This window comes from Dreissena polymorpha, chromosome 3, assembly GCF_020536995.1.
Source record: "Dreissena polymorpha isolate Duluth1 chromosome 3, UMN_Dpol_1.0, whole genome shotgun sequence".
In the NCBI taxonomy this organism is placed as follows: Eukaryota; Metazoa; Mollusca; class Bivalvia; order Myida; family Dreissenidae; genus Dreissena; species Dreissena polymorpha.
In genome coordinates, this window is record NC_068357.1 from 131,122,547 (window position 1) to 131,149,100 (window position 26,554).

The following is a 26,554-nucleotide window of genomic DNA, read 5'->3' on the forward strand; positions in this document are numbered from 1 at the left end:
CCTAATTCTGTAAGGTCCTACATTTACTTCATGCTTTTAACAGGTTAACATGATAAAACATCTTAAACAATTATGTAAATAATGGTAATTAAAGTTAACTTACTTGAAAAAAAAGAGTTAAATACATGTTTTGACATGAACAAGACAACACTTAAAAAGTATAAACAAAATGTACCAGTTTAAATTGCAGACCTATTAATGCAACCATTTAGATATCAGTTGCAGTTTTCGTTCATTTTGGAATTGCATTACTTGCCCAAAATATATGTTCAGACTGGCTTAAAATGACAATAAACTTGGTTCAGAACTGCTTACAATTTATTTGCCAAAATACAAGTATATTAATACAATTATGCCTTAAAATATGCATATATTTTAAGTACTGTGTTTGCTATTCAAAGTAAACCAACTTCAAAAAGTATTAAATAAATGGACCACCAGTTAAGCTAGTTGGGCTGATTTATAAATATTGCATGATTGAGCAAAATGTATGTGGACTCATTCCATAGTTCAGAAGTAAATCTTGAAGTGTTGATACTATTGATTGTCATCCTGAGTGATGGTGACGTGCAAACTTGGCCTGAAAGCGGGAAAAGTTTTCTTTGCTGATGTGCACGTTCACAATGAGATTCTCCGGATCGGAGTCGAGCTCGGTGGACACTATAGTAGCCTCCTTCCTCAACCAACTGCAAACACGATGCAGGATAAACATGTACTTTTAGGATACAAATTTCATACAAAAACTGTTCAAGCGTTCATTTAAGATAAGAATACCCCAACAATATTAACTAGTGGATTTGCTTTTTCTGGTTTAATGAAAAGAAAGATATTAACTTTTTATAAGCTTTATAAACTGAAGAACTTTTTCAGCACACTGCATTTTGTAACATGCAGCAAGTTGCAGAGCTCCAGATAACATGGGAAAAGGCGTAAAAACGAATTAAGTTTCTAAAATAACGATTAAAATTTAAAATCTTTGCATAAAGTTACGCATTGAAAAAATATAACACAAATTCAAAATTTTCAAACGTGCGTAGATCTTCCAGTAGCACATAATATACGGTAAACATTTCATCCTGGTTCTGACTCTTCTAGGCTTTCAAGAAAACTACAACTTAAAGTCAACGTCACTCAAGCGTTTGCTGTAAGAAATAGATATAAGATAACGTTTACTGTTAACATTACAGAAAAATGAGCACCTCTTGAATATCATAAACCTATTTTCAATGTGCATGCCAAATTTCATATCGATCTTTCATGTAGAAATGCTTGGAAATGCATTTTATAATGACGCCTGGTAAGCCATCTGGCTTTCGTGGTTGGAGCTTTGATTTATAAAGAGTTCTGGGGTAAAAAGACTACCCTGAATAATAACAGGCAAAATACTGGATTGTTTTTACAAGCTATCCCGAAAAAAAAGTAAACAACTATTAAAACCTTTTTTCGGGTCATTTCAGCAAATATAGTTGTGATTTGAGATGCTCGAGACAAGCCTTTGTACGATTTTTAAATTTTTCTCTGAAAAAGCCGTTTTTTCTTAAAAACTCACAATGCTCTTTAAATTCATGAAACAATCGCATTTATTCCGTGAAACTTGCCAAAACGCGTTATAACCCGCCAAAAACATGGTGATTTTATGAAAATACAGCTCCTTTGTGACGGGGGCTGGTTTGCGTTTAAGTCATAATATACTAAATAGTTTCCCTATATAACTCAACGTAAAAGCGGCATCTTTAAGCGAAAATAAATGCAACAATTTGTACATAGAGACCCCCAAAACCATTCCTTTTCTTAAAGGCCATTCTAAGCAGAATTGAAATGTGTAATTAAAAAGATGTCATGTACTAAACAAGAAAGAACTTGTCAAAAGTCAAAATCTTCTGTTTTTGCAACATTCTTTCCCCACCTTTCCTAGTGGAATGTAACCTTTTTCAGTGCAATGTTTTTACTATAATCTCTAAGTTTATCATATTTCAAGGATTTAGAAGTGAACGCCTATTCATGCTCTACCACTATCTCCAAAAGATAAAGCCAGAACAATAGTTTAAAGTTTAAAACAGGCCATCATGTCAACTTTTGATATTTTTTTAGAGAGTAAAGCCCTTAAGAACGGTCAAAAGGCCAAACGCCCTCGATTCTATCTCCTATTATTGCAGGTGAGTCATTACTGTTCATTGTACTTTTTAAATAATACTTATCGTAATTTTTATACACAATAAATACATGTATAGTGTATACCTATTCAAAAATGTCATTAAAATTAAATGTTAAATATATTTTTTTGAAATGACTTGAACGGCAACCAACTGGCCATTATGACATAAGCATAAGTGTCAGTGACCGATTAACATAAAAAATCAAAATGGCTGACCGAGTTGGTGTATCGAAGCCTGGAAGGCAAAAAAGCCATTTCAATGTCAAAAATCCATGCTGCATGCATTCTTTCAATCAGATTCTCAAGAACCAAAAAACCAAAGCATAGTTTCGTCAATAATTGATGAACTCATAAGCTCATGCGTAAATGACAATTTAAAGCGGTTAAAAACATTCAGGTTCAGTGTCGAGGAGAACAGCTGAGACATGGAAACAGCGATACCCCTGGCTTGAAATAATTAATTTAACAAGAAAAACTAATATAAGAATTCCCATTTTATAAATAGAACTTGAAATAAAACAAGAGCACAGCATAATGGGTGCCACGACGCTCGGCTGCGAAAGCTTGTCAGATTTGTATTTTATTTTTTTAGAGGTCACAGTGACCTTGACCTTTGACCTAGTGAACCAAAATGGGTGTGGCGTGTAGAACTCATCAAGGTGCATCTACATATGAAGTTTTAAAGTTGTAGGTGGAAGCACTTTGATTTTAGAGCGCGATGTTAAGGTTTCAGCACGACGCCGGTGGACGACGAGCAGGCTATGACAATAGCTCGGGTTTTCTCCTAAAACAGCCTCGCTAAAAATAAATAAACAAGAGCTGTCAGAGGACAGAGGAAAGTGCGCTCAACTATTCGAGTGCTTGACAGTATTACATAAGCCATCATGGAGAAATTGTTCATATTCAATAATTCATTAGAGGATTTTTCAAAAATAAAAAAGGAGAAAAAAAAATTGGGGGGGGGGGGGTAGGGGGGGTTAAGAGGGGGGTATAATGTGGGGTGTGGTAATTTATTAGACGATCTTTCAAAAATAAAAAAAGCAAACAAAAAAATTGGGGTGGGGGGTAGGGGGGGGGGGTATAATGTGGGGTGTGGTCATTTATTAGATGATCTTTAAAAAATAAAAAAGGAAAAATAAAAAAAAAATTGGGGGGGAGGGGAGGTGGGGGACAGGAACTCTGGGTTGGGGTGTGGGGTATTGTTTGGGTGGAATCCATTGTGGTATTCAGGTAAGTGTTGTTTTGTCAAAGTATTAATAAAATCTGATCATAAATATAGAAATTATGGCAATGTAAGCAAAATGTTCAATTATCTAAGTACAAAAGGGGCAATAATTCTGTCAAAATGCTTGATACAGTTGTCTGCTCTTGTGAATAGGTTGGGGTCATGTTGTTAAACAAGTATGCAAAATATGAAAGCAATATGTCAAGGGACATAGGAAATATTTGGAGTAGTACGCAAACTTTAACATAGATTTATCAATAATATGCATATTCTAAGTATAAAAGGGGCAATAATTCTGTCAATATGCTTTATACAATTGTCTGCTCTTGTTTATAGGTTGGGGTCATGTTGGTAAACAAGTATGCAAAATATGAAAGCAATATGTCAAGGGACATTGGAAATATTTGGGGTAGTACGCAAACTTTAACATTTGCACGCTAACGCCAACGCTATCGCCAATGCCAACGCCGGGGTGAGTAGGATAGCTCCACTATATATATTTCATATATAATAGTCGAGCTAAAAAAGGGAGTAAAGAAAGAATTTGACTAAAATGTTATCCGGAGCTCTGGGAAGTTGTAACTATGAAAATGTAGACCTTGGGCCATGACCAATTATTTGATGACAGATTGTAGAGAACAATGTTACAAACCAGATATTAAATCTTTGGTCTTTATGGTTTCAACAAAAAAATTTTTTTTAACAAGTTTGTGTGCAATAAAAGTCTACATAAACTATTTGACCCAATGGATGTGGTCAATTTTTACCCAAAGGTAGTGATTGGATCCAACTAAGTAGAGTGCCACTATACATTGTAACCCCCTTTATTTTGTATTAACAAGGGAGGGGCAGGTAACCTGAGATGTTGACCTTTCATGGGCAGGGGTTACCTGAGATGTTGACCTTTCATGGGCAGGGGTTACCTGAGATGTTGACCTTTCATGGGCAGGGGTTACCTGAGATGTTGACCATTCATGGGAAGGGGTTACCTGAGATGTTGACCATTCATGGGCAGGGGTTACCTGAGATGTTGACCTTTCATGGGCAGGGGTTACCTGAGGTGTTGACCTTTTATGGGCAGGGGTTACCTGAGATGTTGACCTTTCATGGGAAGGGGTTACCTGAGATGTTGACCTTTCATGGGCAGTCGGATCTTCTTCTGCAGCATCCCTGTGTTGTGTATAACAAGCCTGGCTATCTGATCTTGTAGCTCCACCAGACCTTCCCCTGTCACTGCAGACACATACAGGCATGACTGGTCACGGGACATTGTTCTGAAATAAAATACCACTGCAGAAAATACACTGCATTAAACATGACAATGGGTGTAGCTGCATAGAACAGGTCAAAAGTAACAGGGAAGACAACTACTGTGTGCCTATTAAGATACTTTCTTGTCAACAAAAACAATCCAAACTTCTGTGCTGATTCTTGTGAAAAGTCCTGCCAACCTTCTGTCTAAAATCCATTTATATGTACTATTAAAGTTTCTTAAAGAACACAGTGTTAGTAATGTAAAAACTTATAAACAAGAGGGCCAAGATGGCCCTAGTTCACTCACCTGAGAGGAGTCGGTTCATTCAATCTTTACCAAACGTCAAACTTGACCTAGATATTGTCCAGACAAACATCCTGGTCAAGTTTCATCATTATTGAACTAAAACTCTGGCATATGGAGAGTTTTTGTTTTTGTAAGATTTGACCTGGTCAGTGGTGACCTATATTTTGAATTGACCCCCCTTACCAAACATCAAACTTTGCTTACAAAAATAAATATTATGACCAAGATTCATAAAATCTGAAACAAAATTGTGACCTCTAGAGTGTTTACAAGGATTTTGTATAATATAATGAAAATTTGGACAATCTAAGGGCAATAATTATGGCATTAATTATGTTATATATATAAAACCAATCTTTGTACCAAGTTTCATGATGATTGGGCAAAGATTGTGACTTTTAGAGTGTTCACAAGCTTTTTTTACTATATAAATATAAGAACCCCCCCCCCCCCCCTGGCTGCCATGTTATTCAACTGACCGGAACCATTTTCGAACTCAACTCTCATATCAAAGAAACAAATGTTCTGACCAAATTTCATGAAAATTGGGCCAAAAATGTGACTTCTAGAGTGTTCACATGTTTTCACTATATACATATAGAGAAAAATGCCCCGCCCACTGGCGGCCATGTTTTTCACCGATCTAAACCATTTTCGAACTCGTCCAAGATATCAATAAAACCAATGTTTTGACCAACTTTCATGATGATTGGGCAAAAATTGTGACTTCTAGAGTGTTTACAAGGTTTCTCTATAGCCAAATAAGGAAAACTGCCCCACCCCCCTGGCAGCCATGTTATTCAACTGACCGGAACCATTTTCAAACTCAACTCTCATATCAAGGAAAAAAATGTTCTGACAAAATTTCATGAAAATTGGGCCAAAAATGTGACTTCTAGAGTGTTCACATATTTTCACTATAAACATATAGAGAAAAATGCCCCGCCCACTGGCGGCCATGCTTTTCCACCGATCTGGACCATTTTCAAACTCGTCCGAGATATCAATAAAACCAACGTTTTGACCAACTTTCATGATGATTGGGCAAAAATTGTGACTTCTAGAGTGTTAACAAGGTTTCTCTATAGCCAAATAAGAAAAACTGCTCGCCCACTGGCAACCATGTTTTTCAACGGACCGGAACCACTTTTGAACTTGACCAACATATCATTAAGGCAAACATTTTGACAAAGTTACATGAAGATTGGGCATGAAACGTGACTTCTACAGTGTTTACAAGGTTTTTCTTTTTTTTTGACCTAGTGACCTAGTTTTAGACCCAGCATGACTCAGTTGCGAACTTGATCGAGATATCATTGGTACAAATCTTCTGACCAAGTTTCATGAAGATCGGACATGAAATGTGGCCTCTAGAGTGTTTACAAACCAAATGTGGACGACAAACGGACAGAAGACAGACAAAGACCGGTCACAAATTCTCATCTGAGCAATCAGGTGAGCTAAAAAGTTTTATAAATTTGTAGGCTTAAAAAACTTTTTTTAATGAAATGAGCAGTCTGCACAGGCCTACCAGAGACCACTATTTTTGCCTTGACTTGATTTTGATTTAAAAAAGAATTACTTTAAAAGAAAAATACCATAAAATAGAAGTGCTATCCCTGATTAGCCTGTGCCATCTGCTGAGGCTAATCTGGGACGATACGTTATCAAGGTGCAGGATATTGTGACTTTTGGGGTTCCACCTTTTAACTTTAATGGATTTATACACAATGGTAAGTTGTGCTTTATTTCAAATAACTTTTTTAAACAAGTTTTCTTAAGAATTTCAACTAGTGCATAAAAGACAGATTTTTATGCTGCTTATGGCAATGTGATTTACATCAGAATTACCGGTACTTTATTTAATAAGCATGAGTTCTTGTTCAAAATTCCATTTTTACTGCATTCATTGAACGCGGTCATGTTTCAGGCAATGTGAAATTTTGTCACATTATTTCAAATGTGTTCAAGGATTAATTCTTATACCTTAAGATATTGGCACAAACTGCAATTAAAACTGTCCTTTATGCACTATAGAATTTTTCAAATTTATTTCAATAACTTTTAGATATTTGCAAAAATAAAGTTCTTAACAGTGTGATTACATTCTGTCCAGCCCATGCGTAAACCCCAGAAAACCCAGTTGATTCTGCACTCTGGTTATGTGCAAACATTAAGCTCGGTTTCCCAAAAGCATGCTAAAATATTTTTTCTTTGTGAGCACAGTACATATATTTTAGGTACGGCCTCATTTACTGCCATTTTTAATCACTATATTTACTGTAACAAATATCATAAACACATTAATAGTGTTTGACCTCCAATGTTTAAAATCTGCAAAGACTGTGCCCATGTTTGATAGCCACTGCAATGTCTATAAAGATACATGTCGATTGGATTGCTGTTTATATGAGCCGCATTCTGAGAAAACTGGGCTTAATGCATGTGCCTAAAGTGTCGTTCCAGATTAGCCTGTGCGGACGGGACGACACTTTCCACTTTAAATGGTATTTTTAGTTTTAAAGAAGTCCCTCCTTACCAAAAATCAAGTTATGGCGGAAAGTGTCGTTCCTGATTAGCCTGTGCTGACTACACAGGCTAATCAGGGATGACACTTTATGCGCATGCATTAAGCCCAGTTTTTTTCAGAACGCGGCTCATATGTTCAATACATGGTGAATGTTTGGAGATACACTGCAAGAAAACCCCAGCATGGGCCCCCTACCTGTGAATGACATCCACTTTGTTGTAGACATGAATGATGCTGTTGAGCTGGGAGGGGGACAATATGGCCGACACTTGGGAGGTAACGTCAGTCTTCTGTTGCATACAGTCAGGGTGACTGCAATCTGTCACATGCACTACTGCATCCTATGGGCAAGAACAATACACTCCCCAATATATCAGAAAGTATCAATCGTAACAAAACTGCACATTGTTTTCAAATACCATTCCATTTGAATGTGTTATGTTTATATAACTAGTATCTTAGAACTGTAACAATTTTGTTGATGATAATAATTTATAAATAGTAGTCTTTAACTGGAATGTGGTAAATTTAGGTATACACACTAATCTGAAATACAAACCAAATCCTTTCATGAACATGTCTGTAAGTACATTTTCGATGACCTCGTACTGAAACAAGGACAGAGAACATGGCCAAATATTGTCAGCAATTCTTACAGCAGATGAAATGTCCTCCAGGGTGGCAGAGAATGCCTCTTGTAGTCTGGACGGCAGGTCTGATATGAAGCCCATAGTGTCAATGTACAAAACCACCATGCTGTTTGGCAGACGGCCAGCATGCAGAGTGACATCAAGGGTGGCAAACAGACGGTCCTCAGGCTGCAGAGACTGGTCACCTGTCAGAGCCTTAATTAGACTGGTCTTGCCTGAAAATCAGACTGGTTACTAAGATTTTGAATTCCAATGTCTGACTGTATCAGACTGGTTATGAAGTTTTTGAATACAAGTTTGAATCTTTATTGAACTGATTATAAAGTATAGCAATTCAGTTGTGTGACTGTATCATACTAGTTATAAAGTGGTTGAATTCAAATGCCTAATCCTCTCAGGATGGTTATTAAGTGTTTGAATTCCAATATGTGACTGTTTTTTTAACTGGTTATAAAGTGGTTGAATTCAAATGCATAACTGTGTCAGGATGGTATTTAGGTGTTTTAATTTCAACATGTGACCAAAGACCTATCAATGTATATTGATAGGTCTTTGATGTGACTGTATCAGACTTGTTATAGTGTTTGAATTCCAACATGTGACTATTTTAAACTGGTTATAAAGTGGTTGAATTCAAATTCCTAACAACGTCAACATGGTTAATAGGTGTTTGAATTCCTACATGTGACTGTATCCGACTTGTTATTGAGTGTTTGAATTCCAACATGTGACTGTTCTAAACTGGTTATACTGTGGTTGAATTCAAAATGTGTGACCTCATCAGACATGTTATAAGGAGTTTAAATTCCATTGTTTGACTGTATCAGGCTCAAGTGTATTTCCTTCGTTATAAAGTACCAGAAAATGGCACTTTACCCAATTAGAATAAAAATACACTTTCCCAATTGCTGTCAAAAAATTCCCAATTGAAGGTTTCCTCCCAAAAAGCAACATTTAGTCAGTTTCCCTATGTAAATAGACAACTTGACAACATAGAGTTATCAATTTTAAAGTATTTTGGAGCAAACAATCAAATAAACCAATTTCCCAATTTCAAGACTTCACGATGCACATTTTTTAATGAAAGGGTTTTTCGCGCACATTTTTCCAAATTGGGGTGGTACTGGTACTTTTCCCAATTGGGCAACAAAAAAAACACAGCAGATTGGTTATTCCTGAAACACAAAATAAAGAGCTCTTTCTGGATGGAGACACAGACAATAACTAATGTTGCCAGTACCTGAGTTTGTATATCCTATCAGTACTTGAGTTTGTATATCCGATCAGTACCTGAGTTTGTATATCCTATCAGTACCTGAGTTTGCATATCCTATCAGTACCTGAGTTTGTATATCGTATCAGTACCTGAGTTTGTATATCCTATCAGTACCTGAGGTTGTATATCCTATCAGTACCTGAGTTTGTATATTCTATCAGTACCTGAGTTTGTATATCCTATCAGTACCTGAGTTTGTATATCCTATCAGTACCTGAGTTTGTATATCCAATCAGTACCTGAGTTTGCATATCCTATCAGTACCTGAGTTTGTATATCCTATCAGTATCCGAGTTTGTATATCCCAGACCTGTTTACCCTACCAATTGCTTCTCAGTAGTTTGGAGGGCATCTCTCAGTAGTTTTGGGCTGTTGTCAGTAGATTTAATTTTTTCAATCATTTAGAGCATTAAAACAGCATGACTGGGTCACATATCAATTAAACGGTACATAAAGAATAAGATGAATTTACTTTCTATTAATTAAATCTGTTTATCACGTTATACTGTTATTATTTAGGGGATGTGCACACTGCCCTTCTAAACAACACTATAACAAAAGGTTTCACATTGTGCTAACTGCACTTGTAACACAACAAATTACACATCTTTAAAAAAAACTTACTTTCACATACATCATACAATGTGACACTCAACTTTAAAATAATCAAAAACTGAACACAAATTAATGAACCTGGTGTCTGATTAACCCATTACTAATTCCTCAGGGAATGGGTTAATTAGCACAAATACATGTTCATTATATATGACATATATGATCATGATGCCACTGGCCTTAAAATAACATCAAAATGCACTATTCATTCAATGATCTGTAGTATGCCCATCTCAGTCTTTTGAGGGTGTCTCTGTTATGCTGAGCATTGGATGCCAAGTAGACCTGTGTTTAGTTTGTTAGTCCCAGGGTTGTCAGAGGATTGCCCTACCTCAGTGATAGTAATAATCTTTTATAATTGTTGAAGAACTGTCTCAAATGATGAGTTGATGAGATAAAATTGACAATTCCTCTAACATGTATCAGCGTCAAACAGTTCAAACCATTACCACTACATACATTTTGACACCATTTTTTGAGAGCCATTAAAATGCTAAATTAATTGGTACCATAAAAGACTGGGTACGACATGCACATAGATGATAGAGATTGAAGCCCTAGTTCGTTTCAAATAGCTTATTACCAATTGTTAAAAGAGCTGTACCTCATAAAATAAACTTTATGCATGTTTTTTTTTAAATTCTAACCTACTTTGAGCGATTTCCAAATCGGTAAAAAATAACTTTCAGCGTTTTATTCAAGGTCTTTTCCGTTAATAGAGACAAGCTGTTTTCTGAAATTAACTCGCACATAATAACCTCCACATTGGAGGTTTTCAAGTCCTTCTCCAAGCTAGATCCTTGCATCATAGTGGCAATGTCTTTATTTGAAGATTTGATCTTCCAATTAATGTAGCTCTGCGAGTCAATGTGTCGCTTGCAGTCATTTTTTCCTCCATGAGCGCACGAAAAATCAACGTTTCATGTTGAACAGTGCACATGTTTCCTTTTTATGACGGCCCGAGGCATGGCCAGGATTTTCTATAGTTTTCTTTGTACTTTCGAGAGTTTGTTTTAACAACTCTTTGGAGTGTCAATATCGGCGTCTGATTCTGTACCACGCCGTTTGGAAGAACTCGCCATGTTTAAAATGCCAACATCCGGGTCACTAAAATTATGCATTGTCCCCGGTTGGCTTGAATTTTAACATTTCTTACTACGCAAGCGCCAAAATGATTATGATTGATGAAATACCGACAATGACCGAAAATAAGCGAAAGTACGATTAAAAACCGTAATTTGATCATTTTGAGCGACGGATCCGTAGTTTTACAGTACAAATCCGTAGTGCGTAGTTTAGCCACAGAATCCGTAGTAACTACGGCGAATCTGTAGAAGTAAACAGGTCTGATATCCTATCAGTACCTGAGTTTGTATATCCTATCAGTACCTGAGTTTGTATATCCTATCAGTACCTGAGTTTGTATATCGTATCAGTACCTGAGTTTGTATATCCTATCAGTACCTGAGTTTGTATATCCTATCAGTACCTGAGTTTATATATCCTATCAGTACCTGAGTTTGTATATCCTATCAGTACCTGAGTTTGTATATCCTATCACAGACACTGTGGGGATCTTGTGACGCTTCCTTTGAAGTCTAAGCTTCTCCCTCTGTCGCTTCAGAGATGCAAGAATGAGTTGAAGCTTTTTTTCACGTTGCTGTGAACATCAGTTATAATACTCTCAAGGTCACCATGAATTGTCTACATGATAAAATTATTTAAATTACAAGAAAAAACACATCATTAACTTTATATAAAGTATGCATAATTGTTTTAAAGAGATGTCAAATATAAAATTACTATTACTAAAATGTTTTAGCAATCTTCAAAAGTTAATATTATGTACGCTTTGTGTTATTTATTAACAATCATATATACTTAACAACAATAAATGTTAAATTGTCATGTTCTATTACAAATGTTCATGTACATGAAACCAAGCCTCGCCAGGAATGTTGTTCACTATTCTGCCATTTTGAATGCTGAACTGGAACCTGTCAAAAAATTCATAGTTAAAGCAAGCAAAATTTATAGTTAAAGCAAAATTCATAGTTAAAGCAAAATTCATAGTTAAAGCAAAATTCATAATTAAAGCAAAATTCATAGTTAAAGCAAAATTCATAGTTAAAGCATCTTTTACTACATGAACATTTATATTAATTTTGTAAAATTATTGCATAAACATGCAAAGGTCATTTTTTCATAGTCATCAGGGATAGCCAGAAAATAGTGAAAAAAAACCAAACAATTCAAAGTATTTAAAAAACAAGGATATCAGTAAAACTGATGGATGCTCCCCAATGATGCTTTGTCGATGTATGGTTTAATTGTGTAGAAAAAAGAGTGACCATAAGAAAATCTATTATCAGCCTTGCTGACATTGACCCAAGTAATCTCAAACCTCATCAAAAAGGTACAGGTCCATGCAAGGTACCTACATCCCAAATATATAAGAGATCGATCAAATATTGAAGGCACTATGAGAAATTGTAACCAAAGTGTGACCTTGAAAAGGTGTCCTAATCAAGTCACGAACTGTGTGTGTGTTTCAAAATTTCCCAGGTCCGTCTGCTTCTGAGGCTGCATTGTGCGAGGAGCAAGACTGTGTCCCAGCATTCCTAACTGTGTCCCAGCATTCCTAACTGTGTCCCAGCACTCCTAACTGTGTCCCAGCACTCCTAACTGTGTCCCAGCACTCCTAACTGTGTCCCAGCACTCCTAACTGTGTCCCAGCACTCCTAACTGTGTCCCAGCACTCCTGTGTCCCAGCACTCTTAACTGTGTCCCAGCACTCCTAACTGTGTCCCAGCACTCCAAACTGTGTCCCAGCACTCCTAACTGTGTCCCAGCACTCCTAACTGTGTCCCAGCACTCCTAACTGTGTCCCAGCACTCCTAACTGTGTCCCAGCACTCCAAACTGTGTCCCAGTACTCCTAACTGTGTCCCAGCACTCCTAACTGTGTCCCAGCGCTCCTAACTGTGTCCCAGCACACCTAACTGTGTCCCAGCACTCCTAACTGTGTCCCAGCGCTCCTAACTGTGTCCCAGCACTCATAACTGTGTCCCAGCACTCCTAACTGTGTCCCAGCACTCCTAACTGTGTCCCAGCACACCTAACTGTGTCCCAGCGCTCCTAACTGTGTCCCAGCGCTCCTGTGTCCCAGCACACTTAACTGTGTCCTAGCACTCCTAACTGTGTCCCAGCACTCCTAACTGTGTCCCAGCACACCTAACTGTGTCCCAGCGCTCCTGTGTCCCAGCACTCCAAACTGTGTCCCAGCACTCCTAACTGTGTCCCAGCGCTCTTAACTTATTTGCTTACTAGACTCACAAAAGTTGGTACAACTTCCTTTTTATTTACAGCTATTACTGGTAAGTTGTAACTGAAAGATTTTTCAATTCTGGTGACGTCTTGTGTTTTGGGGGAAGCTGGAGAAACAGGGGAAACCCAACCTGACCAGTGTGGTGAACAACAAATCAAACCTACAACCTTTGAGGTCACCATATTGCAACAGGAGGGGGTTACTTCAGGTGCTCTGCCCCCCTCCCCTCCTACAACCACCCACCCCACAACAAATCATAACCTTAAAGAATAAGTGTTCCGTGGTCGGAGACCCCTCTCCCCCAAACGTGGCCTTGACCATGACCTTAACCTAGTGACATGAAAATCAATAGGGATCATCTGCCAGTCATGATCAATGTACCTATGAAGTTTCATGATTCTAGGACTAAGCGTTCTTGAGTTATCATCCGGAAACCATTTGGTGGACGGACCGACGGACAGACCTACATGTGCAAAACAATTTACCCCCTCTTCTTTGAAGGGGGGCATAATAATATATAGGCAGTATAATTATAAATGTCTCACTGTGATCAGGCCCCTTACTTTGTGTGCGGCAGTTCAGCAAGGGCCACGGCTACTCGGGCCTCCTTGGAACGGGCATATGCCTTGCAGGCCTGAATCATCATGAACGGTCTAAAAGAAGTTGGAGTACATCTAAATCACATGCAACCATGAAGACATTTAATGGTACAGTGATGATTACATCATTATGCATAATCCTTCACATGACGGTCATGTCCAAATTTGTCAATGAAGATGGAAAATGTATAGGACACAATTCGAGAAAATGAAACCATATTCCTGGAAAATGTGCCTTGTGTGTTTAGAAGGCTTGGCATAGTTTACCATCCTCGGTAAATCATCTTTTTAAATAAATTTCTACAAAATTAAATAATACATATTTCAAATGATAAGATTGAAAATGCAAAATGGCAGAGTAAACCCTGATTTTGAGACAAAAGGTACAATCATTTAATTAAAAGCTCCATACACTTGTATAAGTTACCTATTAAATACTGGCATTTGCAGTTTGGCTTGCAAGGCAACAGTTTGTGCTGCTGACAACTCATTGACAGTGAGAAAGAGGGCGCTAATCCCAGGACAGCGTCGGAGTCGCAATGCCACATCAGCAAAGTGTTTGTGTTCCAAAAAGTCCCAGTCATTCAGCTTGATGTTTGTTCTCACAATGACCTTAAATGGTTAAATATAAATGTAGCAACAATAACAGACAGATTTCACGTACCACATTATATTGTGATAGATATTCTCTTACAAGCTACACTGCATGGACTTCTGTATTGCGCTGATTCCAAATTGAGGTAAAAAAATACTCCCAAACGGAAGGAAGGAATGTGGAATTAATTTTAAAATTGTGCACAATCTACAAGTGAACTGAAACTAAACATTTAAGAAAAAAAACATGTAAAATTTAAATTAAATGGATTAGTGAAATTAAGTACTAAGAAAATACAAAGATTCATTATTCCTAATCTGAAGTTTTAGCAACGCAAATTTTCCAATTTTAAGGGACCTTTTCATAGATTTTGGCAAGTATTGAAGTTTGTCATTAAATGCTTTACATTGAAACATGAAAACATTGGATCTAAAAAGCTCCAATAAAAAACAAGAATATCATTTAAGAAAAAAACAAGAGATGTGTTCGTCAGAAACACAATGCCCCCTATTGCGCCAATTTGAAATATGAAAAACTTTTACCTTTGATCCTTGAAGGATGACCTTGACCTTGAACTACCACCACTCAAAATGTGCAGCTTCATAAGAATGCCGCTTTGAATTTTCTTTTTTTTACCTTTGACCTTGAAGGATGACCTTGACCTTGAACTTCCACCACTCAAAATGTGAAGCTTCATGAGAACGCCGCTTTGAATATTTTTTTTTACCTTTGACCTTGAAGGATGACCTTGACCTTGAACTTCCACCACTCAAAATGTGCAGCTTCATGAGATACACATGCAAGCCAAATATCAGTTGCTATCTTCAATATTGCAAAAGTTATGGCCAACGTTAGAGGTTTTTTTTCCGGACAGACGGACATACTGACTGACATACTGACGGACAGTTCTACTGCTTTATGCCACCTTACCAGGGGCATAAAAAAGTAACCCTCAACTGGGCTCGAACCACTGATCCCTGAAGTAAAAGTCTTACCCTTAGACCACTCAGCCATCCATGCTCATACAATGTATTTTATTCTTTATGTAAGCAATCCTCGTTGTGTCACATAATATAACAAGAACTACAGAACTCCAAATCATTCAATTGTTTTAAAGTGCAATGCTTTATAATTTTTTGGTTTTTAAATCGTCAAAAGATGCCTATAATGGATATTACTGAGCACTGTAAATGTTCAGTATTACTATTTCCTCACAAATATCATATCTAAAACGAACATTTGCAAATCTGAAACAATTTTTGTCAAATTTTGTAAATTAACAAAACTTGAAAAGGTCCCTTTAATGGCTTTTTGCAAATTTTGTGCGGTACTGCATGGTGTTTTTCCCCAATTGGAAACAAAAAATTGCCGAACATAAGCAAACAAAGTAGTTATTTAAAGTACATAATATACCTTTTCTACAACTGCCCACCCTGGAATGGACTCGACCAAAGCAACATTCTCTGCAAGTCTGTTCTCAACGATTTCAGTATCATCACTTCCTTTTTGTTTCTTAGCTATTCAAAGTATAAAAAACAGTTTGGGATTCATAACATTCAATAGAAATGTTTTTCAACAGACCAGAAACATTTTCAAACTCATCCAAAATAATATTAAAACAAGGGCTGTTTGTAAAACATGCATGCCCCCCATATGGGCTCTCCGTTGTAGTGACAGCCATTGTGTGAATATGTTTTTTGTCAATGTGACCTTGACCTTTGACCTAGTGACCTGAAAATCAATAAGGATCATCTGCGAGTCATGATCAATGTACCTTTGAAGTTTCATGATCCTAGGCCCAAGCGATCTTGAGTTATCATCTGGAAAACCACCTGGTGGACGGAGCGACAGACCAACAGTCCGACCAACATGTGCAAAGCAATAAACCCCCTCTTCTTCGAAGGGGGGCATAAGAATGCTTTCTATGACCTTAGATATTATTTTTGCAATCATTTTTCATCAATTACAAATGTTTAAAAAAATTATTGTTTCATGCTACTCATGGTACCAGTTTTTTGTCAGAAAATTAATCACATTTTTTAACAACGGCTGTTTGTTTAACATGCATGCCCCCCATATGGGCTGTCCGTTGTAGTGGCAGCCATTGTGTGAATACGATTTTTGTCACTGTGACCTTGACCTTTGACCTAGTGACCTGAAAATCAATAGGGGTCATCTGTGAGTCACGATCAATGTACCTATGAAGTGTCATGATCCTAGGCAAAAGCGTTCTTGAGTTATTATCCGAAAATCATTTTACTATTTCGGGTCACCGTGACCTTGACCTTGTGACCTCAAAATCAATAGGGGTCATCTGCAAGTCATGATCAATCTACATATGAAGTTTCATGATCCTAGGCGTATGCCTTCTTGAGTTATCATCGGGAAATCATTTTACTATCTCGGGTCACCGTGACCTTGACCTTTGACCTAGTGACCTCAAAATCAATAGGGATCATCTGCGAGTCATGATCAATCTACCCATGAAGTTTCATGATCCTAGGCATATGAGTTCTTATCCGGAAACCATTTTACTATTTCGGGTCACCGTGACCTTGACCTTTGACCTAGTGACCTCAAAATCAATAGGGGTCATCTGCAAGTCATGATCAATCTACCCATGAAGTTTCATGATCCTAGGCGTATGCGTTCTTGAGTTTTCATCTGGAAACCATTTTACTATTTCGGGTCACCGTGACCTTGACCTTTGACCTAGTGACCTCAAAATCAATAGGGGTCATCTGCAAGTCATGATCAATGTACCTATGAAGTTTCATGATCCTAGCCCCAAGCGTTCTTGAGTTATCATCCGGAAAACCACCTGGTGAACGGACCGACCGACAGACCGACCGACCGACATGTGCAAAGCAATATACCCCCTCTTCTTGGAAGGGGGGCATAACAAATGTTCTGACCAAGTTTCATGAAGATTGGACATTAAATGTGACTTAAAGAGTATTAAAGTGTTAACAAGTTTTTACCATAGCCATAAAAGGAAAAATGCCCCACCTCCTGGCAGCCATGTTTTTCAACCAACCCAAACCTTTTTAAAACTTGTCAATTATATCATTCACGCAAATCTTCTGACCAAATTTCATGAAGATTGGACAATAAATGTGGCTTCTAGAGTGTTAACAAGGCAAATGTTGACGGCGCACAAGGCATGACAGACAAAAGGCAATCACAAAAGCTAACCATGAGCACAATTGTGCTACGGTGAGGTAAAAACAAGCAACAGACACAGGGCTAACCCTGATTTTGAAATTCAGGTACAGAGGTACCCAAGTGTGCTCAAGGCGATGAAAAATGCCAGCAAAGAAAATATTTGAAAAGTTTCAAGATTTGAAACAAGAGATGTGTTCGTCAGAAATACATTGCCCCCTATTGCACCGCTTTGAAATAAAAAATAATTTATATGACCTTGACGGATGACCTTGACCTTGAACTTCCACCACTCCAAATGTGCAGCTTCATGAGAACGCCACTTTGATTATAATTTTTTTACCTTTGACCTTGAAGGATGACCTTGACCTTGAACTTCCACCACTCACAATGTGCAGCTTCATGAGAATGCAGCTTTGAATTATTTTTTTTGACCTTTGACCTTGAAGGATGACCTTGACCTTGAACTTCCACCACTCACAATGTGCAGCTTCATGAGAACGCCGCTTTGAAATTATTATTTTTTTACCTCGGACCGTGAAGGATGACCTTGACCGTGAAGGATGAACTTGACCTTGAAGGATGACCTTGAACTTCCACCACTCACAATGTGCAGCTTCATGAGAATGTCGCTTTGATTTTTTTAAGTGTTGACCTTTGACCTTGAAGGATGACCTTGACCTTGAAGGATGACCTTGACCTTGAACTTCCACCACTCACAATGTGCACCTTCATGAGAACGCCGCTTTGAAATGATTAGTTTTTTTACCTTTAACTTTGAAGGATGACATTGACCTTGAACTTGCACCACTCACAATGTGCAGCTTCATGAGAACGCCGCTTTGAATATTTTGTTGCCCTTTGACCTTGAAGGATGACCTTGACCTTGAAGGATGACCTTGACCTTGCACCACTCACAATGTGCAGCTTCATGAGAACGCCGCTTTGAATTTTTTGTTGTTGACCTTTGACCTTGAAGGATGACATTGACCTAGAAGGATGACCTTGACCTTGAACTTCCACCACTCACAATGTGCAGCTTCATGAGAACATCGCTTTGAATTAATTTTTTTGACTTGAAGGATGACCTTGATGGATTACCTTGACCTTGAACTTCCACCACTCAAAATGTGCAGCTTCATGAGTTACACACGCATGCCAAATATCAAGTTGTTATCTTCAATATTGAAAAAGTTATGGCCAATGTAAAAGTTTTCGGACGGACAGACGCCATATATTTAACATTTGACCTTGTAGGATGACCTTGACCTTCACCTTTCACCACTCAAAATGTTCAGCTCCATGAGATACACATGCATGCCAAATATCAAGTTGCTATCTTCAATAGTGAAAACGTTATGGCCAATGTTAAAGTTTTTGGACAGACGGACAGACGCCATATATTAGACATTTGACCTTAAAGGATGACCTTGACCTTCACCTTTCACCATTCAAAATGTGCAGCTCTGTGAGATGCACATGCATGCCAATTATCAAGTTCTATCTTCAATATTGAAAAAGTTATGGCCAATGTTAAAGTTTTCAGACGGACAGACGCCATATATTTGACATTTGACCTTGAAGGATGACCTTGACCTTCACCTTTCACCACTCAAAATGTTCAGCTTCATGAGATACACATGCTTGCCAAATATCAAGTTGCTATCTTCAATAGTGAAAAAGCAATGGCAAATGTTTAAGTTTTTGGACGGACAGACAGATGCCATATATTAGACATTTGACCTTAAAGGATGACCTTGACCTTCACCTTTCACCACTCAAAATGTGCAGCTCCATGAGATGCACATGCATGCTAAGTATCAAGTTTATAACTTCAATAATGCAAAAGTTATGGCCAACGAAAAAAAATTCGGACGGACGGACAGACACACTGACTGACGGACAGTTCAACTGCTATATGCCACCCTACTGGGGGCATAAAAACAAGTTCATTTTGTATTAATGTTTTGTTCAAAACTGCTTTGAACAATTGAAACTAATATGATATTTAAGCATCAAACAATGGAACATTTTAGAAAACCATAACAAACAATACAGTATTAAAACTATTAACTGGTTATACCAAAAATTTAATCTAAGTTTTCGGACACTTTAACATAATAAAACAAGCACAGTATAACTGGTGCCATGCTAGGCTGCGGGTGCAGTTTTGAATCAATGAAAGCTTGTAAGATTAATTTTTTTGAGGTCACATTGACCTTGACCTTTGACCTAGTGACCCAAAAATGGGTGTGGCATGTAGAACTCATCCATGTGCAGCTACACATGAAGTTTCAAAGTTGTAGGTTGAAGCACTTTGATATTCGAGCAAATGTTCAAAACCTTGACAAAATGTTAAGGTTTAAGCACAACGCGGACCACACGACGACGGACATGACGAGCTGGCTATGAAATACCATGGGTCTCCGAAAAAAACTGAGCTAAAAATGAGAGACAAAAAATACAGGTTTTCAAAAATTAAGAGACACTATTTAAACATTGCGATAACAACGAATACTGGTAAGCAATGTGTATACCATTTAATATTTCAACGAATATCAGCACATGGTTGTAAAATACCAGGCTGTATAGCATCAATTACTTTTAGATATACTTCACTTAAAGGTACTGGGTGAAACTATTGTCTACTATTCTTACACATAGATATTTATCCAATAAAGCAAATGTTATGGTCCATTGCCTTAAGGCTTCATCTGCAAGGCTTTATTATAAGGGTTTTTTTCCCACTTTTTGGGAAGATAGCCCATGGCTTTGGAATTGGGAATTTTATCAGCATTTTCATGAATTGGGAAAATAAATTCATTAGCCTTTTTTTCCACATGAAAAGTCCACTGATTAGGGAAATACCAAATTTGATATAACTCTTTATAATCATTCAAATTAAAAGAACAAAATCATATAATACTTTGTTAGATGTAATTGAATTGAAATTGAGATAAAATACGCATTAGACTTCTTTCAAAAAAACAAAAAAAACAAAAAAAAAATTTTTTTTTTTTTTTTTTTTTGAAATTGGGAAGTTTTTGCCACATTTTGGGGAAAAAGTATACTTTTTGGGATTGGGAACATAGCCGAATTTCGGCTATAAAATCGGGCCAAAAAAACCCTGATTATTTTAATCAGGTTGTAAAAAGGCATGATCCAAGAGTCACCAGAAAAGCATAAAAATATTTAGGGACTTAAATGATGGACAACAACCAAAATTCAATACATAATTATAGTCAACAATAATTATTATTTGGACAAAAATGGTGGTGTCCAAGAATGAAGAGTGTCTGAAAACAATTAAATAACAAAAAGCATATCACCTATATGAAGGATGAAAACCCTGTGTCCCACATCAGCAATATTGCAGTACTGCCTAAGGAAGTTCTTGTATGTTTCATCATTCAAAACATTGTCGGCTAAAACATAAACAAGAGGGCCATGATGGCCCTGTATCGCTCCACTGCTGAAAAAAGGCTGAAACAAATATTCTCGGAATGTGCAAATACTTAAATATAGGCCCTATTTAAGCACATGTACACTTTAGTGACCCCCTAGGATGGGTCAAATTTAACCCCAGGGGCATAATTTGAGCAAACTTTGTAGAGGACTACTATATCTCACTACATACAAAATGTGGTAGCCCTAGGTCCTAGAGTTAAGGACAAGAATATTTTAAAAGTTTTCACAAAATAAGCAAGATATAAGCGTATATAATGTTCAATTTTGTGACCCGCGGGTCAGGGTCAAATTTGACCCAAATGGCATAATTTGAACAAACTTGGTAGAGGACTATAAGATGTTACTGCATACCAAATTTGGTAGCCATAGTCTGAATGGTTTTTTAGATCAAGAAGATTTTTAAAGATTTCACAAAAAAGGCGCTTTGTAAGCGTTTATTCAATTTTGTGACCCCCCCTCCCCCCCGTGGCTGGGTCAAAGTTGACCCCAGAGGCATTAATTGAAAAAAATTAGGTAGATTATTAGATGTCACTACATACCAAATTTGTTAGCCCTAGGCCCAATGGTTATGGACAAGGAGATTTTTTAAGTTTTCACAAAATAGGCACCATATAAGCGTATGTTCAGTTTTGTGACCCCTGGGCAGTGTCAAATTTGACCCAAGGGGCATAATTTGAACAAACTTGTTAGAGAACTATTAGATGTCACTACATAACAAATTTGGTAGGCTTATGCCTTATGGTAAAGGACAAAAAGATTTCTAAAGTTTTCACAAAATAGGCACTATATAAGCATATTATCGATTTTGTGGCCCCCAGGGCAGGGTCAAATATGACCCCTGGGGCATAATTTGAACAAACTAATTAGAAGACTATACAATGTCACTACATACCAAATTGTGTAGCTAGGCCTAATGGTTATGGACAAGTTTTTTTTTTAAGTTTTCACAAAATAGGCATTATATAAGCATATGTTCAATTTTGTGACCCCTGGGGCGGGGTCAAATTTGACCCCAAGGATAAAATTTGAACAAATTTGGTAGAGGACTATTAGATGTCATTACATACCAAATTTGATAGCCATAGGCAGAATGGTTATGGACAAGCAGATTTTTGAAGTTTTCACAAAATAGGCCTTATATAAGCATATGTTCTATTTTGTGACCCCCGTGGCAGGGTCAAATTTGACCCCAGGGATAAAATTTGAACAATTTGGGAGAGGACTATTAGATGTCACTACATACCAAATTTGATAGCCCTAGGCCCAATGGTTATGGACTAGAAGATTTTTAAAGTTTTCACAAAATAGGCCTTATATAAGCATATGTTCAATTTTGTGACACCCCGGGGCAGGGTCAAATTTGAACAAACTAAGAAGAGAACTATTACATGTCACTACATACCAAATTTGGTAGCCCTAGGCCCAATGGTTATAGAAAAGAGAATTTTTAAAGTTTTCACAAAATAAGCCCTTTATAAGCATATGTTCGATTTTGTGACCATCGGGGCAGGGTCAAACTTGACCCCAGGGGCATAATTTGAACAAACTTGGTAGAGGACTATAAGATGTCACTACATACCAAATTTGGTAGCCCTAGGCCCAATGGTTATGGACAAGAAGATTTTTAAAGTTTTCACAAAATAAGCCCTTTATAAGCATATATTCAATTTTGTGACCCCCGGGGCAGTTTCAAATTTGACCCCAGGTGCATAATTTGAACAAACTAAGAAGAGAACTATTACATGTCACTACATACCAAATTTGGTAGCCCTATGCCATACAGTTATGGACAAGACGGTTTTTAAAGTTTTCACAAAATAGGCCTTATATAAGCATATGTTCAATTTTGTGACCCTCGGGCAGGGTCAAATTTGACCCCAGGGGCATAATTTGAGCAAACTTGGTAGAGGACTATAAGATGTCAATACATACCAAATTTGGTAGCCCTAGGCCCAATGGTTATGGACAAGAAGATTTTTAAAGTTTTCACAAAATAAGCACTTTATAAGTATATATTCAATCTTGTGACCCCCAGGGCAGTTTCAAATTTGACCCAGGGGCATAATTTAAACAAACTAAGAAGAGAACTATAACATGTCACTACATATCAAATTTGGTAGCCCTACATGTATGCCATACGATTATGGACAAGAAGATTTTTAAAGTTTTCACAAAAAAGGCCTTATACACATGTAAGCATATGTTCAATTTTGTGACCCTTTGGGCAGGGTCAAACTTGACCCCAGGGGAATAATTTGAACAAACTTGGTAGAGGACTATAAGATGCCACTACATACCAAATTTGGTAGCCCTAGGCACAATGGTTATGGACGAGAAGATTTCTAAAGTTTTCACAAAATAGACCCTATATAAGCATATGTTCAATTTTGTGACCCCCGGGGCAGTGTCAAATTTGATCCCAGGGGCATAATTTGAACAAATTTGGTAAATGTCTCTACATACCAAATTTGATAGCCTTAGGCCCAATGGTTATGGATGGGAAGCTTTTGAAAGTTTTCACAAAATAGGCCTTATATAAGCAAATTTTCAATTTTGTGACCCCCGGCATAATTTGAACAAATTTGAAAGAGGTTTACCCCAGGAACATTCCTGAGAAATTTCATCAGAATTGGACCAGTAGTTTAGGAGAAGATGTTTAAAGGAAAAGTTAATGCACAGACGGACGGACGCACACACGCACGTCGGACACAGGACCATGACTGGAGCCCTACTGGCCTTTGGCCAGTGGAGCTAAAAAGACAAAAGAAAAACTTCTTTTAAAAAACATGTTGCATTGTGATCAACGAATGGTAATGATACCCATTTAAGGTTTTCCAAGAGTCCACATTCATTATTAAACATTTCAAGATCTGAACAATTACAAATTGTCACAAGAGCACCGCATAGCGACGGTTGGCTGCGGGTGCAGTTTTGAACAAGAACACCGCATAGCGGTTGCCAACGCTCGGGTGCAGGTGCAGTTTTGAATAAATGAAAGCTTGTCAGAAGAATATTAGAGGTCACAATGACCTTGACCTTTGACCTAGTTACCCAAAAATGGCCCCATTGGGTGTGGCGTGTAGAACTCATTAAGGTGCAGCTACATATGAAGTTTCAATGTTGTAGGTGGAAGCACTTAGATTTTAGAGCCAATGTTAAGGTTTTAGCGGACAGTGGACAACAAGCTGGCTATGACAATACCTTTGGGTTTTCTCTGAAAACAGCCTAGCTAAAAATGATGCTTTTACAATTATTAAACGTTGAACATTACCAGTGACCAAGTCTTCTTCTTCTGTCCATTCATGATCATCTGAGAAAGAACTGAAGTGCCTTTTTTTTAATGTGCTGGCAAACTGAGCAGCACCAGTAGAATTAAACTGTTTCTGCAGTATGGATTTTGACAGGCTACATTTGGAATAAGAAGACTTAAAATAACTACAATACAGTTTTTTCAACCAAAGCTTATCCTTACACACAAAATTTACAGAGTCACTTTTAATTGTGTTTGATAAAAACTGTTTTACAAAGCTTACATTACTTCTGTACCTCACATGTGTGATTGAAAGTTCATGTGCAGTTAAATAAATTCTAAATGTATTAATGTATTTCATTCTGTCCACAAAAAAGCACACTAGTTTTAATGATTTTAGTTAACTATTGGCCTGTGTGTTGGCTGAGGTTTAGGTTTGGGATCATAACCGATTCTCTCATTTATAAGTTCTGTTTTGGTTTTAAGAATAACTGGTGTCAGATCAGAAGTAGTAGCCATGTTTTTGTTGCGTTCACAGTCTTGTTCCTTTTTCACCACTTCATATTCTGTTACAATGTCTGTTAACTTCAGTTCAATCCTAGTTGGATTTCTTCGAAGCATGTTGTTCCTGTTTCAAACAAAACCTGTAAGAATATACTAACATTTATTTATAAGAATTGTCGTTAATAATCCAATTTACTTTCATAAAATATAACCATAATAAAACTTATTAACCACTCTCCTAGTCTAGACATTCATTTCAAATCATTAAAAAAAACAAAAACAAGATGCAAATTGAGTCCTACTTTTTATGTCAAGGGACAAATTTTAACGAAAAAATCAACATAATTGTTGCAAATTATTCAAATGTTTTGCGTTAATAACTCTTTATGGTTTTATCAATTTCAAATGATGATAGGTCATAAAGGAAGCTGTATTTTCAATATAATTCACCTTCATTATTGGTATTATGTTCTTTGATTTAATACGTTCTAAACTGTTCAGAATCTGTGACAAAAAATAAACATTCTCTGTTTGACAATACATGTGTGTGTGTGATCCCGTTTGGTAAAATGTGACACAAGTAGCTCAACTTTGTAGACTAGAGCTGTACTAGCAACTTTTTACATTTGAAATCCTATCAAATAGTAGCCCAAATAATAAGATGTAATCTAATGATGTTACAGTATATCAACCTCATATTTATTATATAGGATAATAGGAGTAATCAAATAGTAGCAATACTCACTTTAATTTAAAGTTTAAACACAGACTCTAGATGATATACGCTCTGTGCTTTAAAGTTTAGTATAGTCATATGATTTGGCTATAATTGTTTCTTATTCTTGTGAGTAGGTATAACAAGAATAGAAACACAAACTGAAACTCATCTATAAGGTATTTGGCGTTCTGCATGTAGTTTAACTGTTTGAAAACGTTTTGTTTTTCATGGCTTGTTATAAATGTTATCCGAATTAAAATATCCGGATATAAATTAACTTTCCAACAATTCGAAAACACATTTGAGAAGATTTTTTTTACTCCATATTTTTTTTAATACAAACAAAAAATCAGATTTATTATATGCAATTGAATTAGAACGAGTTTACCTTTAATTTTCATGAAGTGATTTCAAATATTTTATACCACAAAGTTGACTTCCGCCAAATCCATCCGACCTATTTACTACCCGAATAATGATCCACTATTGCCGGCGAAATTTGTCCGACCAATTCATCCACGAATTTGACATCAAGCAAACAATTAAACGGGCAATATGGTATTACACAACATTTGAGAGATTAATAAATAACAAATAATGTAGCTGCTCTACCACATGAATCGTGCTTAATCGAAAAGTTGATAAACAGAGGCTGAGAGCAATATTTAATATTAACCTTGTCAGAAATTATGATTTCGGATAGCTTGTAAAAGTCGGAAGATTCGTCGTTTATATCATTTGTCCTGCATGAGGAAGGCAATCTAACGTATTTGATTGCATTTATAAACGGGCGTCATGTTTATACATTATTTTATAAATGCAGTATGTTTTATATGCCGTGAGGATTTCAACAGCTGTCAACCTATTTGCTTATATGCTCTTGAAGCTACCATGACTCCGGTACTACTGGAGTACTAAT

The 26,554-nt window shown here is 37.0% G+C and overlaps 2 protein-coding genes across 2 annotated transcripts in view; one reads left to right on the forward strand and one right to left on the reverse strand.

Annotated features, from left to right (window-relative positions):
- Window positions 1-300: 300 nt before the first annotated feature.
- LOC127871477 (putative GTP-binding protein 6) lies at window positions 301-24,918 on the reverse strand. The gene is made up of 11 exons (XM_052414434.1): window positions 24,435-24,918; window positions 21,025-21,120; window positions 15,947-16,050; window positions 14,366-14,550; window positions 13,903-13,992; window positions 11,946-12,009; window positions 11,552-11,672; window positions 8,128-8,336; window positions 7,667-7,812; window positions 4,502-4,654; window positions 301-686 (listed from the first exon to the last, which is right to left on the reverse strand). The coding sequence occupies exons 1-11, from the start codon at window positions 24,772-24,774 to the stop codon at window positions 548-550; spliced, it is 1,647 nt and encodes a 548-aa protein (XP_052270394.1). The 5' UTR covers window positions 24,775-24,918; the 3' UTR covers window positions 301-547.
- A 1,167-nt stretch (window positions 24,919-26,085) lies between these two features.
- LOC127871480 (sorting and assembly machinery component 50 homolog) overlaps window positions 26,086-26,554 on the forward strand; it is a 30,036-nt gene continuing 29,567 nt past the window's right edge. Inside the window, exon 1 of the mRNA XM_052414443.1 lies at window positions 26,086-26,193. Within this exon, the coding sequence (XP_052270403.1) occupies window positions 26,191-26,193 (3 nt within the window). The 5' untranslated portion in view covers window positions 26,086-26,190. The remainder of the gene's footprint in view (window positions 26,194-26,554) is intronic.